The sequence below is a fragment of the Brassica napus genome, chromosome C8 (assembly GCF_020379485.1).
Source record: "Brassica napus cultivar Da-Ae chromosome C8, Da-Ae, whole genome shotgun sequence".
NCBI lineage: Eukaryota > Viridiplantae > Streptophyta > Magnoliopsida > Brassicales > Brassicaceae > Brassica > Brassica napus.
The window spans coordinates 9,527,476-9,544,975 of NC_063451.1; the positions used below are offsets into that span (position 1 = coordinate 9,527,476).

General features: G+C 45.2%; 1 protein-coding gene across 1 annotated transcript; it reads right to left on the bottom strand.

The window, feature by feature from the left end:
* Positions 1 to 12,690: 12,690 nt before the first annotated feature.
* LOC106403669 lies at positions 12,691 to 15,016 on the bottom strand. The gene is made up of 3 exons (XM_013844478.2): positions 13,687 to 15,016; positions 13,175 to 13,613; positions 12,691 to 13,096 (listed from the first exon to the last, which is right to left on the bottom strand). Exons 1-3 carry the CDS (start codon positions 15,014 to 15,016, stop codon positions 12,691 to 12,693), a joined length of 2,175 nt encoding a protein of 724 aa, XP_013699932.2.
* Positions 15,017 to 17,500: the final 2,484 nt, after the last annotated feature.

Genomic DNA, 17,500 nt, shown 5'->3' on the forward strand with positions numbered 1-17,500 from the left:
GCGCTTGTGTGGTCTTGGCCTGGTTTCATCAGTCTTCCATCTGCTCTTTTGATTACATCTCGAGAGTGGTTGGAAAGATTGATGTTAGAGGGGCATTTGAACGTGCGGCGTATGAGTGGTGATTGGATAGCTAGTGTTTGTAGGCTATGTGCTCGCGCACCCAACTACAGACCAACTATCCTTCTCAGTTTCTTCACTAGCATAGTTATCCTTGTTGAACTGATCAGGGGCCTGTGTTGCGTACCTATCTAGAAGGAATTGTTAAGCTTTGCTTAAAATTTTGTTTGCGGTATCTCCTTCATTGGGGAAGTCGTGAACACATAAGCCGACACTTGTGATCCTTGCGTCTTTGCGTAATTTATGCATCGTTCGCAAAGGTGAATAAGTTGTTTGCTGAGATCTCGGTTGCGGAAAGATTATGGCGGTGATTCGAAGAAATACTGTCCCGCTAAGCACGTTTGTCTCCGGACAAAAGATGACGGTCAAGTCTGACTGTGAAACTGCGAATGGCTCATTATATCAGTTATAGTTTGTTTGATGGTAACTACTACTCGGATAACCGTAGTAATTCTAGAGCTAATACGTGCAAAAAATCCCGACTTCTGGAAGGGATGCATTTATTAGATAAAAGGTCGACGCGGGCTCTGCCCGTTGCTCAGATGATTCATGATAACTCGACGGATCGCATGGCCTTAGTGCTGGCGACGCATCATTCAAATTTCTGCCGTATCAACTTTCGATGGTAGGATAGTGGCCTACCATGGTGGTAACGGGTGACGGAGAATTGGGGTTTGATTCCGGAGAGGGAGCCTGAGAAACGGCTACCACATCCAAGGAAGGCAGCAGGCGCGCAAATTACCTAATCCTGACACGGGGAGGTAGTGACAATAAATAACAATAATGGGCTCCTCGAGTTTGGTAATTGGAATGAGTGTTGAATACGAGTTTGGTAGATCAAATGTTGAATACGAGTGGGTCTTACAAAGATGTTTTAGTCACAGTATGAGATAAATGAACGAGATTACAAAGAGGTTAGAGAAAGAAGGAAAAGGTCGGAGCTTTGTTGAAAGACTCCGACAGAAACACTAAGCATAGCGATTGGTCGTAAACCCCAGATCTTGCCGTCAGTGTCTTAGTGTCTGTTTGCTGATCCTTTTCCCTGTTCTTTATGTTCTCCTTTTATAGACTCGGTTGGTCTTCTCTTCATTCGCCCTAAAGTTAGTTTGCCCTAGAAGCCTGGCCCAAGTCTAAGCGAAGTGGGTTTTCGAATAAAGCGAAGGCTCGTCGGGCTGACGTCGAATAAACGACTTAATCGAATAATGGGTCGAACCGATCGATCGAATGTTCTGGCCGATCGATCCGTCAGCTAAACCGGTCTTGACTGGATTGTCGACATTAACAGGCCAAATACCATTGTTTGATGGGCCTTGCGGGGAATGTTAAGTTCCTCTCCAACAATAAGCCCACCCCCAGTCCTCTTACGAAGGATCGCGTTTCTTCGTATTAGGATTGCAGGAATTGGTTTTAAGAATAATGGGATTAGGCTTGCTTTGACTGGCCATTCATGGTCAATCGGTCGATCGGTCTGCGACTTGTTACTAAATCGATCGATCAATCGTGATGTTGTGTTCCTTTACGCGCTTGCTTTGACCGACCACTCACGGTCAATCGGTCGATCGGTTTGTGACTTGTTACTAAATCGATCGATCATCTCGCTCTTCCTTGTACATCGAGCTGTGGCGACCGACCGACCGAAGCAACATTGATTATCGAATGTATTCGACTTCCTGAGAAATACCCATCGTCGATCGACTTTATGAGATTCCGGGGTCGCTGTTTTCCTGGGCGTTTGGCACAAGACGACAAATGTTGGCTCCCGTCGCTCGAATAGTTTGATTTGACTCGGAGGTGACGACCCTAGTGGCGCGGAGAATGAAGTCCCGACGTAGGTTTAATAGGCCCAATAAATGCATTATATTTCTTTGCTATAAATGGGTGCTTCATCCTTCATTTCTTCACTTCTTCTCAGATCTACAAGGTACTTTCTTTCTCTCTTCCTTTCCTTTTGCTCTTCGCCGGAATTCTCCCTTTTTCCTTTCCCCCTATTATTTTCCGGTCTGCCGCCATGATTTCTTCATTGTTCCGATGGTCGCGCGAGAGGAGCTTTCGCCATCGTCTGATCGATCGATTGATCAAGTTGCTCCCCCGCCTCTGAGATCGGATTCGAAGTTCCGGAAAGGGAAAGGAGCAGTAAGCGGTTCGAGTCTTCCGATAGATCGATCGGTCGGTACCCAACTGTTAGCGTCGGCGACTAGGTCTCACCAAAGCCTCCTGCGTGATTCAGATTCTAGGGAGCTGCCTCAGGAAGATGTAGATGGTGATTGCGTTGTTGAGGGTGCAGGAGAGATCGTTCTGGCCAGGGCAAACGACGATCCCGGGATAGAGAGAAGAAGCGAGGGCGATTCTGCGGCGAAGGAGATTGGGTGGGATCGAGCCGCCGCGGTCGACGGGATCCCCGACAGAGGTGTCGACGATCGTTCGATCGGCCCGATGGGGAAAATTCGCCGACTGACTCCCTTCTCCTATCATCTTGATGGGGCAATTGTGCAACTCTTGGATCTCCCGTCGAAGCTTGCTCGACCGTCCGTAGTGCAGGGACAGAGTTGGGGCGATGTTCTGCCTACTGAGTCAACTTTCAGAAGTGTGTCTTCGCTGATGAAGGAGTGTGGAGCGTACGTCGTCGAGTTCATTATTCCGCGACCCGATCAGCGGCTTTGAACTCCACCGATGGGTTTCAGTTCGTCTATGAATCATTCTTTCAGAAAGATTCTAGGTTGTGGTTCCCGATCCTGTTGCGTTGATGGTGATGGCAGCAAAGATTGATGTGTCAATATGACTGTTCAGATTTTTGAGGAGTTGACACAGACCTATCCAAAACCGAAAGGTTTATTTACGGTGCAAATGTGTTCGAGGCTTCACATCTTGACTGGTCATCCCTCGGGGACGAAGCTGTGGCAGCGCTCCTACTTTTTCGTTAAGGCTAATAATGCTGCCTTTGAAGATCCTCCAAACGAAAGCTTCCGAGTTCTATGGAGTCCTGATATCGGTAGTTAGTTTATGCTGAGCGATCGACGTACCAAATCTAGTTTTAACCTTGTGTTTTTTTTTTGTTTGGCGGCTGCTCACCGAACACCATCGGCCCTCAGGAAACCTTTTGGAAGGACGTTCTGAAGGTGGTGGTGCTTAGTCAGCAGACGTGAGTGAGCTTCGATCGTCAGAGGATCAGTTGCCAACAGAAGCACATCGCGAAAGGTTCTTTCTTGTTGCTTTGTTCAATTGACTAGATAATCATCACTTCTTTCTTCACGCTGATCGTTTCTCCTTTTTTTTTTCTAGTCGATTGGTCGCCGGACGTTCCGTGCGTGACGAAGACCGGGAAAAGAATGAAACTTCCACTTATGGGGCACATTCCGAAAGCATATCCGAGCTACAGAGAGCTCCTACGCACTCAGCTAAGAGGTGAGAGCTTTAGCTCCATGACTGCGTCTGAGGGTGAAGATGCCGAGCCACAAAGATCTCCTGCCAAGGAGGCAGTGACCGGAGGGAGAGACGTCGCGGTTTTGGATACGGTGGCCGAAGGGACGAACGGTTTGACGGCCGATGCTCCCAATGTTAGTTTGTTGAAGAAGAAGAAGAAAAAGAAGAACAAGTCTTCTAAAAAGGTAGCGGTCTGTTCCGGGGATGGGAAAGACTTAGGTGAGAAAGATCAGGTGGAGGGCGATCATTCGACTAGCAAGACAGATGGCTCTAACGATCCAACCGAGATGGGCATTGTCGGATCGATTGGTGCGAAGAGGAAAGAGCCGACCGACGGGAATTTTCTCGGACTTGGCGGAATGATTCAGAAGAGGTCGCAGTGTCCTTCTCCTCTTTCTCTTAAGGAGATAGCTTTGCCGGCCTCTCGCTTGCTGCCTTGGGGAGGGTCGAGTCCTCCGTCCGATAGGTTTTTACTAGCTTCATCTGAGCGTTGGGCCTTTTGTCATGATAAGGACTCGCCGTTCGTTAGGGATCCTGATGCGTGTGCTGAGTTGGTGCGTCAGATCCGTGGTGGCGCGCACTTGAGGCCGGAGACTTCCGAGCTTGCTTTTCCAGACGGGTTTATCGCATCTGCTCAGGCCGACGTGGAAGTAAGTTCCTAACTGGCCAATGTATATCGTGAGTTAGCTGTTGTTTGCTCGACTAATCGTTGTCTTTTCCTTTCTCCTTTTGTGTTTACTTTTATAGGCTGCTCTCCGTAAAAACCAGCTCATATTGGATTATGTTATAAATCATGGAGTGGATTGCCATTAACCAGGCCCGGCCCAAGATCGGCCCAATACCTAGAAGATGGAGAGATGGCCGAAGCCTAGAGAGAGGAGAGAGAGAGCCGACTTCAGGAGAGAGAGAGGCGGCCACAAAGCTTGGAGAAAAGGAAACCCTTTCCTTTTCCTAGTAGATGTAATCTTTCCATTATTATGTATTAGTAGTTTTTCCTATTCCTAGTGAGTTTAGGTTTTTGGATACTTTCCATTTATCTTCATCTTTTAATCCTTATATAAAGGAACCCCCTTGATCATTAATAATAACAGAGAAATATTCAGTCTCTAAAACTCTCTATTTACAACACGTTATCAGCACGGTAGACTCCAAAACGCTGAGACAACCTAACCTAAAATCCGTCACACATAAACCCTAATCCAGGCGCAACTTAAAATCGATATATCTCTCAAATCCTGAGGAACCAGACAACGAGCCACATATCATCTTGAAGCTCTTGACGAGGCAAATCCATCAGCGCAAACCCATCGTCGATCCGATCTCAGACGCGCCCACACTCGCAGAAACAATACGCGGCACTGTCTTGGTCTTTTGGAACCCTAATCCGAACCAACAAGATTTTCTAGCCAAATTCAAATCATGTGAAAGATAAGTTTATCATACCTTAGTTGTTTGATGATATCTTGTTCAGATTATGGTGTTCATGTAATCTAATACTCCTTGTTTTTATTTCATGGGCTGAGAGGAGTTGGTGCAAAGATCTCAAACACAAAGCTGTTCGCGATCCATATACTGACCATGAACCGACGACCTCAAGCTTGAACAGCTCACGGTTCTTCTCATATTGCTTCCTGTTCACAACAGAGCCAGCCCACGTTCGCATCACAGCATGCTCGCAATTAGATCAGCTGCTTGCAAAAGCAGCAACTCGTGAACTAGAAAAGAAGAAGACGCGTCCCGATCGCGTCCGACTACCTCAGCACACATCCGTGACCAGACGCAAGATCGTTCCAGACAGCTCGCGTCCCGTCCCATCTTGCGACCCGATAGGAAGAAGACAGCTCGCGTTCGCGTCGCAGCTCGCATCCGAGGTTCATCCGTTCATCTTGGAGGTCCGGTTTCTACAATCTGCAAAACAAAGGTAATCCTAATTCTGAGGACATGAATCGAACCTGGTTGTTTTGTAAAGATTGAAACCCTAAAAGATAATCTCTAAAACTAAAAGCCATAGGTTAAATAGATCAATCCCCTATGAGTAAATCGAAGCTCTATAAGTTCGATCTAAACCTAAAAACGAGATTGATCCATTGATCAATTAAAATCAGCACCTTAAAGGTTTTTGAATATCAAATCAAATCCCCTTGATCAAAGATCAAAGTTTTCGAAATCCCCTAAAACCCTAATTTTGGAAAATCGGTTTTAATTTTGTTTTGAAACTTGAGTGTTTGATAGATCGCCTAGAGCTATGATTAGGATTGTGTTAAGACTTGAATCTGAATCTTGTTTAAACTAAAACCCTAATCTCGAATTTTAAAATTCCTAAAGGCCTTGAAACCTTAAATCTCTCATTACTTAAAGCTTGAAAGATTGATTTAAAGAATTTACATATTGAATGAGAGTTAGGTTGCTAGATTATTTAATTCTAAAACCTAATAGATATGCAACTAAGAAATACGATTGAATGCATCTAGATCCTGTTTTGTATATGGCCGTGTGGCCTAATACATTGTTCATACTTTCTGCCTTATGCCCTTGATTGATTAAAAGCTGTGTGGCTTAGTGCATATTCAAGTGGTCATGTGGCCTAGTATCCGGATGGTTACATAAACCGGATTGCATCATGAACCAATCTTTAGGATTGCTGTATCACAATACATGACTGTGTGGTTCAAAGTATCATAGAGAGACTTATGAAATCATATGCACTGATTATTTGAATTGGTTGCAAGAATTCTAAATCAAGAATTGATTGATAATATGATTTAAGATGCCGAGATTTAACCCCATGGATTATGCCATTCTAAATCTCTCTAGAGATAATTATCTAGAATGGGAAATGAACACTTCAGTTACCCTGAATTCAAGAGGACTCGGAAGGAGTATCATTTAGGGTGATTATGCAACTGAAAGTGAAAAGTTAAGAGCCATTACGATAATGCGCCATCATCTCACTGAGGAACTAAGAAATCAGTATCTACATATTAAGAATCCTCGTGACCTTTGGAAAAAATTAAACTCCAGATACACTATGGTATTATTACCAAAGGTCAAACATGAATGGATGAGTCTCAGATTCCAAGACTTTGAGACAGTGGCCGAGTTTCACTTTGCCTTGTCCAGGGTCGTGTACTAACTGAGATTATGTGGAGAAGAGGTAATAGATAATGATTGTCTATTCAAGACATACTCCACATTCCATCCAGAAGATTTGTTGTCAAAACATATCTACATAGAAAGAGGTTCTACCACTTACAATGACCTGATCTCTTGCCTAACGGTGATTGAGAATGACAAGGTACTAAAGAAAAGTGGTGAGATGAAATATCCTGAGGAAATGGATCAAGATGAATCCAAGGCAGCCGTGTCCAATGCAATAGATGGACAGGACGGCTTATCTATTTAACTAAGAGGGATCTCGACATTTTATTATAAAGTCCTTGTTTTGTGATTTGTTTTTAACCTACTTGATGGTTCACGATTTTATATATACAATGGAATTGGTTTTGAATTCATTGTCTTGCCTGATCTTACTTGAACATATAAATGATTTTAAAGAGTTGCCTAAAGGGCATAAAACCAAGTAAGAAATCATGAATGGGTATAGTAAGCATAGTAAAGAAACTATGGCTAAGGCATTGCCTTAAAAGGCATTATACACACCCAAAAGAATATGTGACCCATTGAAGTTATAATGTATGGTTTCCAAGTAGAAACAATGGGTAAGGAAGGAAACAAGTTCCTTTAGATTTTAAGAAGAAAAACGCCTAAGACCTTATAAGTGGTCGAGACTAAACCTATGATCTCTACTGATTTAAAACTATGGTACAAGATCAGTATGATAAGAAGCAAGAGATGTGGTAACCATATTGAGATAACACCACGAAATTTTACACTATATGGCATGATAGGATTAGCCATCCTAAAGTCTAAACTTGATGAAAAGATTGAAAAGGCACAGAGTTATCCCGTAAATGATCTCACGTTGTGAAACATGTACACAAAGGGAAACTCATTAGGCTTAATTGTCCCAAGCACCACGACCTTATAGTATGGTCATGAGGGGGAGAGAGGATAAACCCATGATCAATGCTACAAATTCGTGTACCACTATGGTCTAAGACCATGTTATATGGCTCGGTCATTACTCGGCCATAAAGGACCATTCCTCGGCCGTAGAGGCCATGATACAAACCGCCAAACCAAAGAGGTCATTACCCGGCTGAATAGACCATAAGAATAAACGGCTCAGCCGTGACTTGGCCGGGACTTGACCGCATAGTTCAGGCTTGTTCGTACACAATCTATTACCTATAAAGGTTCGGCCAAGTAAGCCATTACCTATAAAAGGTTCGGCCATGTAAGCCATTATCTATAAGACTAAGATTCTAAAGTCTATAAGCTTGGAGACATTATGTTTTACATGTATAGAATGATAATATGATCATATGCATCAGGCCATATAAGTGAGCATAGATATTCCCATCTCAGATTGAATAACGGGTCATAAAACCAGACATACACCATCTTAAGAGATTTTGAATAAACCACCACATACATACATGTGCCGTCTAAGATGGAACCTCAGAAGAGGATTGGGAATATATAAGAATAAGATCTTCTCCACGAAATAAAAAGGACCGAGAGCCAAAACATGGGTGATCAAATAGTGGCCAGGTACGGATTGCATGAATCCGAATATTAAAGGAGAAATATTATAAGCTGGATAAAGAATGTTAAAAGTACGAATGATTTTAACCATCATTGTCTTGGCAAAGATCCTCGGACTAGAGGTTATAATTTAAGACGTCCAAAGAAAGATTATATAAAGCTAGCTAATTGAGAAGCTAATCAAAATGCCAGACACTGACCCGAGAAATGACTAACCAGCTTACCACCAAAATGAATGTCCTAGAAGAGACATAATCAAGTTGCTATAGAGTCTATACAAGATAGACCAAGTGTTCCATAAGATAAAGGAATCTCGGATAGAAAAATGGTGCATAGAATACAGATCCGAGATTATAAGAGAAACCATACCAGACATTGAGAAAAGGCTGCGCAGCTACACATCTAAGGTACCAAACCATATAGTCTTGGGACGCCAAGATACTAGGTAACAAAGGTCCTGGATAATAAGATCTCAAATCCATTGGATCATGTCTGGAACATAATGGAACCACATGAAAGTGTCGACACACACACACATTTGTATAAAGATACATAAAGTTATAGCACTTGAACATAAAGAGATAAGCGACGATCATGAACCCACGAATGAGTACTCATACAATCATAAAAGATCATAGAGATTAGAAAAGATAAAACGTGGAGGTCCAAAGTATATAAAGAAGAGATAGGCGTATTGGCCATATACATATACAGAAACGCCATCTGATCAACCAGTGAAATAGATGGATCTTGTGAGAAGTAAAGAAACCGTGAGAGATGTACATGATGTAAGAGTGTTCATGTCTTCCTACTTAACAGCATTAGATTATAGCTTGTTACACAAGGTACTCACAGAGATCAAAGGAACAAAATATAAGGAGATAAACTCCTATGTGATGGATGCTGCTACAGATTTTCGAAATTGAAAATGGTCTGGTCATAAGAATGAAATTAAATACAAATGATGTAGTAAGCAGCATATGGATCACTGGATAAGATGAAAGAAAAGCTTTGTTCCTAAGCTGATTCATGGACTGAAACATAAAGCAGCTGCATATAGTATGTAAAAGAAATTGATCACGCATGATCATTGATCTTGGAGTTGTATAAAAGACAATCCAATACAGTCCATATATTTGAAATTCCTTGTGATTATACTAAACCTAAAAGAGGTTAGTAGGCATAGAATAAATCTATGTGGGTGTCTGACCAAAAGCGTCCGGCCCCAGCCCTTCAAACTAAAGATGTCTGACTCTGTCCGTCTAAGGGCGTCCGGCTCTTCAGCAAAGAACGTCTGGCTCTTCTACTAGACGCGTCCAGCTTTTAAGACTAAAAGACGTCTAGCCCTTGTTCTTTATCACGGGCTAGTAGAGAGAAAAGATCAACCGGATACAAATGTATTGTAGTCCATAAGCTTGTGAGAGCCGAGATCTATAACCTAATAATATATATATTTCAGTGTGTGATATAATCCACAGCAACAGAGGTCATGAGACACCATCAAGAGATGGATAAAGGACTACAATGTCCAAGATAGATATGGTACTGCCTAAGGCAAAGAAATCGATGTCCACATCCATGAGAGTGTTCGGCCGCAGAGCCATAATAAGAGATTATAAACTCACAGCAATAATCATTGATCTTGAACACTCATGAGACAAGTATTGGACACGTATAGAAGAGGTCTATGATCCAGACATGGATCGGCCAGATCGAGACACAGGTTCATGATAACCACGTCTAGTACATTGTCCATAAGTACTTAGTTTGTCTGATCAAAGTAAAGAGTTAACAGAAGACGATCACGTCTAGACTATGGACACATGCAAACACGATTTGCAAAGACCCAATAGTGATCTCCGAGAACAATATGGTTCACATTGTTTAGCACACATGCTTTACTGGGACACTCAATGTCAAAGGACATGAGAAACGACCTAAGAAGTCGAAGTGGTCTAATTACGGTTCAGTAATGAAACTGGCCGATTACTCCCATCCTGTACATACAGGAAATATCACGCACCAAGATGCATAGAATGTAGAACCTACACTGAGGTTCACATCAGGGGGAGTAGTGCGTGTTGTACTCTTTTTCCTTCATCATGGTTTTGTCCCACTGGGTTTTCCTGATAAGGTTTTAATGAGGCAACATGAAGCGTACTACAAATCCTATATAGTTATGGCATCCAAGGGGGAGTGTTATAAATCATGGAGTTGATTGCCATTAACCAGGCCCGGCCCAAGACCGGCCCAATACCTAGAAGATGGAAAGATGGCCGAAGCCTAGAGAGAGGAGAGAGAGAGAGAGAGGCGGCCACAAAGCTTGGAGAAAAGGAAACTCTTTCCTTTTCCTAGTAGATGTAATCTTTCCATTATTATGTATTAGTAGTTTTTCCTAATCCTAGTGAGTTTAGGTTTTTGGATACTTTCCATTTATCTTCATCTTGTAATCCTTATATAAAGGAACCCCCTTGATCATTAATAATAACAGAGAAATATTCAGTCTCTAAAACTCTCTATTTACAACAGATTACGAGCTGCCACTGCGTAGGATGGCTTCAGATTTCGCTAAGGCCAAAGCGGCGATCGAGAGCAAGGATGCGGAGATCGAGAAGTCTAAAAGGGTTGCTCTGGACAAAGCCAAAGAGATGATCGCCGAGCGAAACCGTTATCATTGTGAGTACAAGCAGGATGCTGAGAGAATTAAAGGTCTTGAAGGCGAACTAGAGGCTGCTCGAAGTAAGATCGATCGATTGGAGGCAGAGAAGACCGAGGAGGCTTAGAAGACAAAGAGGACGATGGATCATGTGAGACAGGTGCACCGCCGCGAGCTTACGTCCGAGATGAGTTGTATCAGAGCGACGGCGGCAGATCGTTTCGTCAAGTTTAGGAGATACATGGTCGACCGAGATAAGCGTGAGGAGAAGCTAGTTCTCCACAGTCAGGCTTTCGGAACATTGGATGGGCTGGGCATGCTGGAAGAGTGGGAGATGCCCGTCCAGAAGAAGTTGAAGGATATCTTGTTTGCCAACGAGGCAAAGTTCAAGGAAGAGTTGGACGGAGTTTTCGTTGAAGATATCACGGACCAAGATCTCACTGTCTCCTCTCTTCCTCGTCTCAAGCGACTTCAGGGCTCGAACCAGTTCGGCTCGAACCTAGAGGTTGTTGATCCGGCTACTGCATCGAGTTCTGCTTGCGAAACTTCGATTCAGGAGATTCAGACCGTGGGGACGATCGGCGCTGCCGTTCCATATTCAATCACTGAAGATTGATCTCCTGAGCCGACTAAGCCGTTTGTTGTTGTTTCATTATCTATCTTTTATCCTTTGGTTGCAGCTTCTAAGCTGTGTCTTTCGATTGCCTTGATACTCTGATTTCGAACTGTGTTGTACTCTTAGCTCCTTGCTTTTTGGATGTTTTTTATTTTCGTTTTGGACTTGCAAACTTGAGATCGGCTTCGTTATTGTCTCAAAGCATTTATGGTCGCTTGGATCGACAGACATGAAGTGCGTGTTCCCAGTCCCTTTTTCGCTTTCGGCGGTTGATCGGGTGATTGACTGAAACGCGCGCAAGTAATCCTATCGCTTGATTGGTTGATATTATGTTTCCTTAGCGGGGTGTCGCATGTTTTCGTTGAAGTTCAAATGGAGCAAGGGAAGCGTGCTTCACTAGCTTGCCACTGAGCTGTGAACCTCTCGGTGATGGAATGAAAGGCGGGGATCTCGTAGTCGATCTCTATTCCGAAGATCGGTCCTGGAAGACGAATGAAATACTCGTTCGCACTTAGATCATGCGATGCTTAGCCATTCTGTTGGGGTGGAAGTGGCATACATGCGTTTACATGACGCCTTTGCGGATATCTCATTTCATATGAGAAATATGTCGATATATATATATATTTTTTTTTTTTTTGGAGTATGACTGAACCTAGTGGTAGGCTGCCTACGTACCCCGTTAAGGGGATCAAGCCAATCGTAGTTCAGTTTGACCGAACAGCGGTTTCGGCCATTTGCCGTTATTAAAGCAAAAGTGACAAGAACGTGCTCATTCGGTGTTTGGGTAGAAGTGACATGGTGTCATCCGCCTGAAGCTGGGTGATGGTGACGTGTTGTCATTCGTTTAGCTCTGAGGGAAAGTGACGGTGAGGTCATTCGCTCGGTTTATTTTTTATTTATTTTTTTCAACGCTCGATGGCGACGGTTAAGTAAAGTATTTCTGGAGGTTCGCAGCGTTCCACGCTCTGGGTAGTGGTTCGCCAGTCGAGGTTTCTAATCGGTAAACACCAGGCTTAACGACCTCGACTATCTTGTATGGCCCCTCCCAATTCGTTCCCAACTTGCCGGCCTTCCATTCCTTTGTGTTTTCGAACACTTTGCGAAGGACCTGATCGTTGAGTTCCAACGGGCGGGCGCGAACCTTTTTGTTGTAATAGGATTTGGCAAGGTGTTGGTAGTTCTGGATTCGGAGCAACGCTTGGTATCTTTACTATTCGATCGCATCCAAGGCATCGAATAGCATCTCTCTGTTCAGTTCCTCGTTCGGTGGCATTTTTGCTCGACGAAGGCTTGTTACGCTAACTTCTGCCGGAGCCATAGCTTCGCCCCCGTATGCCAGAGAGAATGGCGTCTGACCGGTTGCACTTTGCAGAGTTGTTCGGTGTGACCAAAGTACCCCGTCCAACTCATCGGCCCAATGACCCTTCTTGAGGTCCAAGCGCTTCTTGATGCCGTCGAGAATCATCTTGTTAGTGGCTTCGGCTTGTCCGTTGCACTGCGTATAGTGAGGCGTCGCCGTGTTCAAGCGAATCCCCCATCGTTCTAGAAAACAACAGAAGTTGCTGGAAATAAACTGAGAGCCATTGTCAGTGACGATCTCGTAGGGAAGGCCGTGCCTGCAGATGATGTTCTTCCAGACAAAGTTCTGAACTTATTTGTCGGTGATGTGGACGAGTGCTTTCGCTTCGACCCACTTGGTGAAGTAGTCCGTCATGATCAGAGCGTATTTGCGTTGTCTGGAACTTGGCATTGGTCCGATGATATCCATCACCCAACGCATGAATGGGTAGGCAGCCGTCATAGTTCTTAGAATTTCGGTCGGGCTATGTATGTTTGACGCGTGCCGTTGGCACTTGTCGCATTTGCGTCTGTACGCCTCGCAATCAGCGATCATGGTCGGCCAGTAGAAACAGAGGCTTTTCACTTTAAGAGGTAGCACCCGACCGCCTAAAAGGTTCCCTGCTGCTCCTTCATGAGTTTCTGCCATGGCGAGCGATGCTTCTTCTATTCCAAGGCATGTCAACAGAACCTTTGCAGTGGTCCAACGATGTAGTCTGCCATCGATGAGAACGTAGTTTGCGCTTTTGGTTTTCAATCGAGGAGCTTCCCATTTGTTCTGCGGGAGTGATCCGTCTGAGAGAAATTGGATAAAAGGGGTTCGTTCGCCAGTCGGGCAGTGTATCGTCAGATCGATCGCTCATTTCACTTGTATCCATTGCGTCTGTTGTGTCGATCGCTACTACTTGGTCGATCTCATCGTGTGAAAGAGTGATGCTTGGTTTGTCAATCTGCTGGATCGGAATGGTCCGCTTTACTTGGTCTCTCAGACTGCTCCCGAGCACCGCTAAAGCATCCGCGCAGACGTTTTCGTCGCGGGGAATCTTTGTAAGCTGGAAGGACTCAAATTTTTTGATGAGGTCTTGCACGACTTTAAGGTAGGCATCCATTCGCTCATTCTTAGCGTCGTAGTCCCCGCTAAACTGGTTAGCGACCAATTGAGAGTCGCAGTAAGCTTGGATACGCTTTTCTTGGATTGCTTGCGCAAGGCGTAGTCCAGCGATGAGGGACTCGTACTCCGCTTTATTGTTTGACGCTTTGAAACCTAGTCGGAAGGATTGCTGGAGCAATTCGCCGGTGGGGGATTGGAGGTGGATGCCAATCCCGGAACCTTTATTGGAAGATGATCCATCGACGTGCAGAATCCAGGTAGCGTTGGGTAGTTTTAAATCTTGTTCGAGTTTTGGCGTTAGCTTGATGTGAAAGTCGGCCAGCACTTGGGATTTTTCAGCTGGTTTACTCTGAAACATGACGTCGTACTTGCTGAGTTCGATGGCCCACTTCGAGAGTCTACCCGAGTGATTGGAGTTTTGCATGATGGTTCGCAGTGGTAAGTTTGTCAGGATAACGATCCAATGAGATTGGAAATAAGGCCGAAGCTTCCTTGCCGAAGTCATTACTGCCAATGCCATCTTTTCGAGGGTCGAATACTGTGTTTCTGCATTGGTCATGCGTTGTCTGGTATAGAATATCGGACGCTGCTCGCCTCGTTCATCTTTGACGAGCACGATGCTCACAGCTGCGTTGGAGACTGCAACGTAAAGGTATAATGTATCGCCTTTGTCTGGCTTAGCCAACATTGGTGGCGTTGTAAGATAGCGTTTGAGTTGTTCGAATGCTTCCTCGCATCGTTCGTTCCAAATGAATTTCTTGTTGCCGCGCAGCAGATCATAAAAGGGGAGGCACTTATTGGTCGATCGTGATAAAAATCGATTGATGGCGGCGATTCTACCGCTCAACCGTTGCACCTCGCGACTGTTTTTGGGACTAGGAAGGTCAACGAAGGCAGTTATTTGCTTTGGGTTGGCCTCGATCCCCCTTTGAGTGACTATGTATCCAAGGAAATCGCCGGACGTGCATTTCGTTGGATTGAGCTTCATGCCGTAGTTGTTCAAGATGAAGAAACAGTCTTTGAGGTGGTCGATATGATCGGCTGCCCTTTGGGATTTCACCAACGTGTCGTCAATGTACACTTCCATTGTGGCTCCCAATCGCTCGGCGAACATTTTGTTGACGAGTCATTGGTATGTCGCGCCGGCATTCTTGAGACCGAAGGACATTACTTTGTAGCAGTATATCCCGCGGTCGGTGATGAAAGCTGTTTTCTCTCGATCGTCTGGATGCATCATTATTTGGTTGTAACCAGAGAAGGCATCCATAAATGTCAGCAGCTCGTTGCCTGCTGTTGATTCGACAAGTCGATCGATGTGAGGGAGGGGGAAGCTGTCTTTAGGACATGCTTTGTTGAGGTCTGTGAAGTCGACGCATACCCTCCATTTGCCATTCTTCTTCTTTACGACGACTGGGTTAGCCAACAATTCGGGATATTTCAGTTCCGTGATGGAGCCTGCGTTTAGCAATCGATCGACCTCTTCATTTATGGCCTTTGATCGTTCGGGGCCGAGCTTGCGCCTTTTTTGACGAATTGGTTTGAACGTTGGGTCGACATTGAGCTCGTGTGTAGTGACGCTTGGGTCGATCCCCTTCATGTCGGAGGTAGACCAAGCAAACGCAGAGACGTTATCCCTGAGAAATGAAATGAGCTTGTCTTTCGTGTCATCGGGAAGGTGGGCGCCGACTCGGATGGTCTTGGCTTAGTCACCGTCGTCGATGGCTACCTCGAGAATCTCTTCCTTGAAAGGATAGATCTTCTGGATTGGTTTGGCGACTGAGTTAACGTGGGAAGTCGCCTTCCAGTTTTTCACCTCGGCGATGAGGAGATCTCGAGCAGCTGCTTGGTCGCCCCGAAGGGTGATGATCCGTCCTTCGTTACCAGGAAATTTGATACATTGGTGATAGGTCGAAGGGATAGCCTTCATCGCTTGGATCCATGGCGTACCTAGGATTGCATTATATGGAGCTCGAACGTCGATGACGAAGAACTTGCCGTTCTTGGCGATGCCTTCGGCGTATACTCGCAAGCGTATCGTTCCGAGCATGGTTTCGGTTGACCCGTTAAAACCTGTTAGCGATCGCGCGGATGGTTTCATATCGTCAAGGCTTATCCCCATCTTGACGAGTGTTCATTTAAAGATGAGATCGATCGAACTGCCAGTGTCCACGAGGACTTTAGTGACCGTGCAGTCACTAATTCCGACGTCAACGAGGAGCGAATCGTTGTGTGGCATGTGGACGCCTGCCGCGTCTTCGGCAGAAAAGGTGTTTGGAGGGCTAGCCTCTGGGGTGGTGGTCCAGCGCTTAGTTGTGATTGCCTTCCGTCGGAAAGCTTTCACAGATCTGACAGAATCGTTGCCAGGGGGGGATCCTCACATGATCACGTTCAAGCGCTTAAACTGCTCTTGATGCTCTTCCTCGGGTCGTGCCGTTCGCTCAGCCCTAAGTGAACTGAGACGTGTACGCAGGTCTTGAGTCTTGCGTTGATACGGGGCGATCGGCTCTGGCTCCGCTTGGGAATGGTCGGTCTTGCATCGTTTGAGCTTTTCGCGAAGATCCGGGATCTTCGAGTTGAGCTTAATTCAGAGATCAGTCGTCTCGATACAAACAGATTGATTGTTTGACAACAACTCCGGTTTAAGTTCGTCTTGCCGGTGGAGTGGATCCTTTCTCTTGGTGTCTAGGACGTGTCGAGCGTCTGAAACATTGAGCTTCCTTATGGAACGACTGATCCTAGGTGGTGCGCCATCGATCTCCATAAGGGTGCTTCTACTTCCTATTGTTCGCGCCGAGGTGTTGGTGGGAGTGAGGCTTTTGATCGTCTTCCCTGATTTTTGGTTGAGTGATTCACGTAGATCGTCCTCCTGCTTCGCCGTTGTGGATGGCGTGGCTCCGATTGTGAAAATATTTCGCCGAGCTTTTGGTTTTTCTTCGTCGGAGGTTGACTCCTCGTCATGATGCGATTGGTCGCCATCATCTGCCGGAGGGGAGTCTTCTTCTTTTTCTTCGTTAGACTTTTTCTTCTTGTCCTTGCTCTTGCTCCAACTTTTACTCTTTTTGGTCGTTTTAGTTTCGGTGGTTTGACCTAGGTGGGACCGCTGCTGGTGGAGGCGAGCCATGCCTCGTAGAGTTGTCTGCATTCTTTGGTGTCATGACCTCTCATATCATGGTACTTGCAGAACTTGTTCTGGTCGTATGAGCTCTTAGAGTTGGCGGATGCGGGCTTACGGGACTGCTGTGTTTTTCCTTCAGTATCGCGTTCCCATACGTTCAATCCTGGTTCACGTACCGCAGCAAATACACCAGATTGATCGCCCTCGAAGATGGCATAGACGGGTCCTTTCTTTTTGTAAGGGACGTGCTGTCGTGGCTCTTGGGCGCCTGATGTCTTCGATGCCGTCGGTTTTAGAGCCTGCTGGTTGGCGTTGTAAGCTCGCTTGTCTTCGTCCATCTTGATAAAGTTTTTTGAATCGTGCAGAGCGTCTTCGATGGTTATAGTTGGGTTAATCCCGAGGTAGTCTCGGAACTTGGAGTTAATCCAAAGCACGTTGGTCAAGGCTTCGACGGTG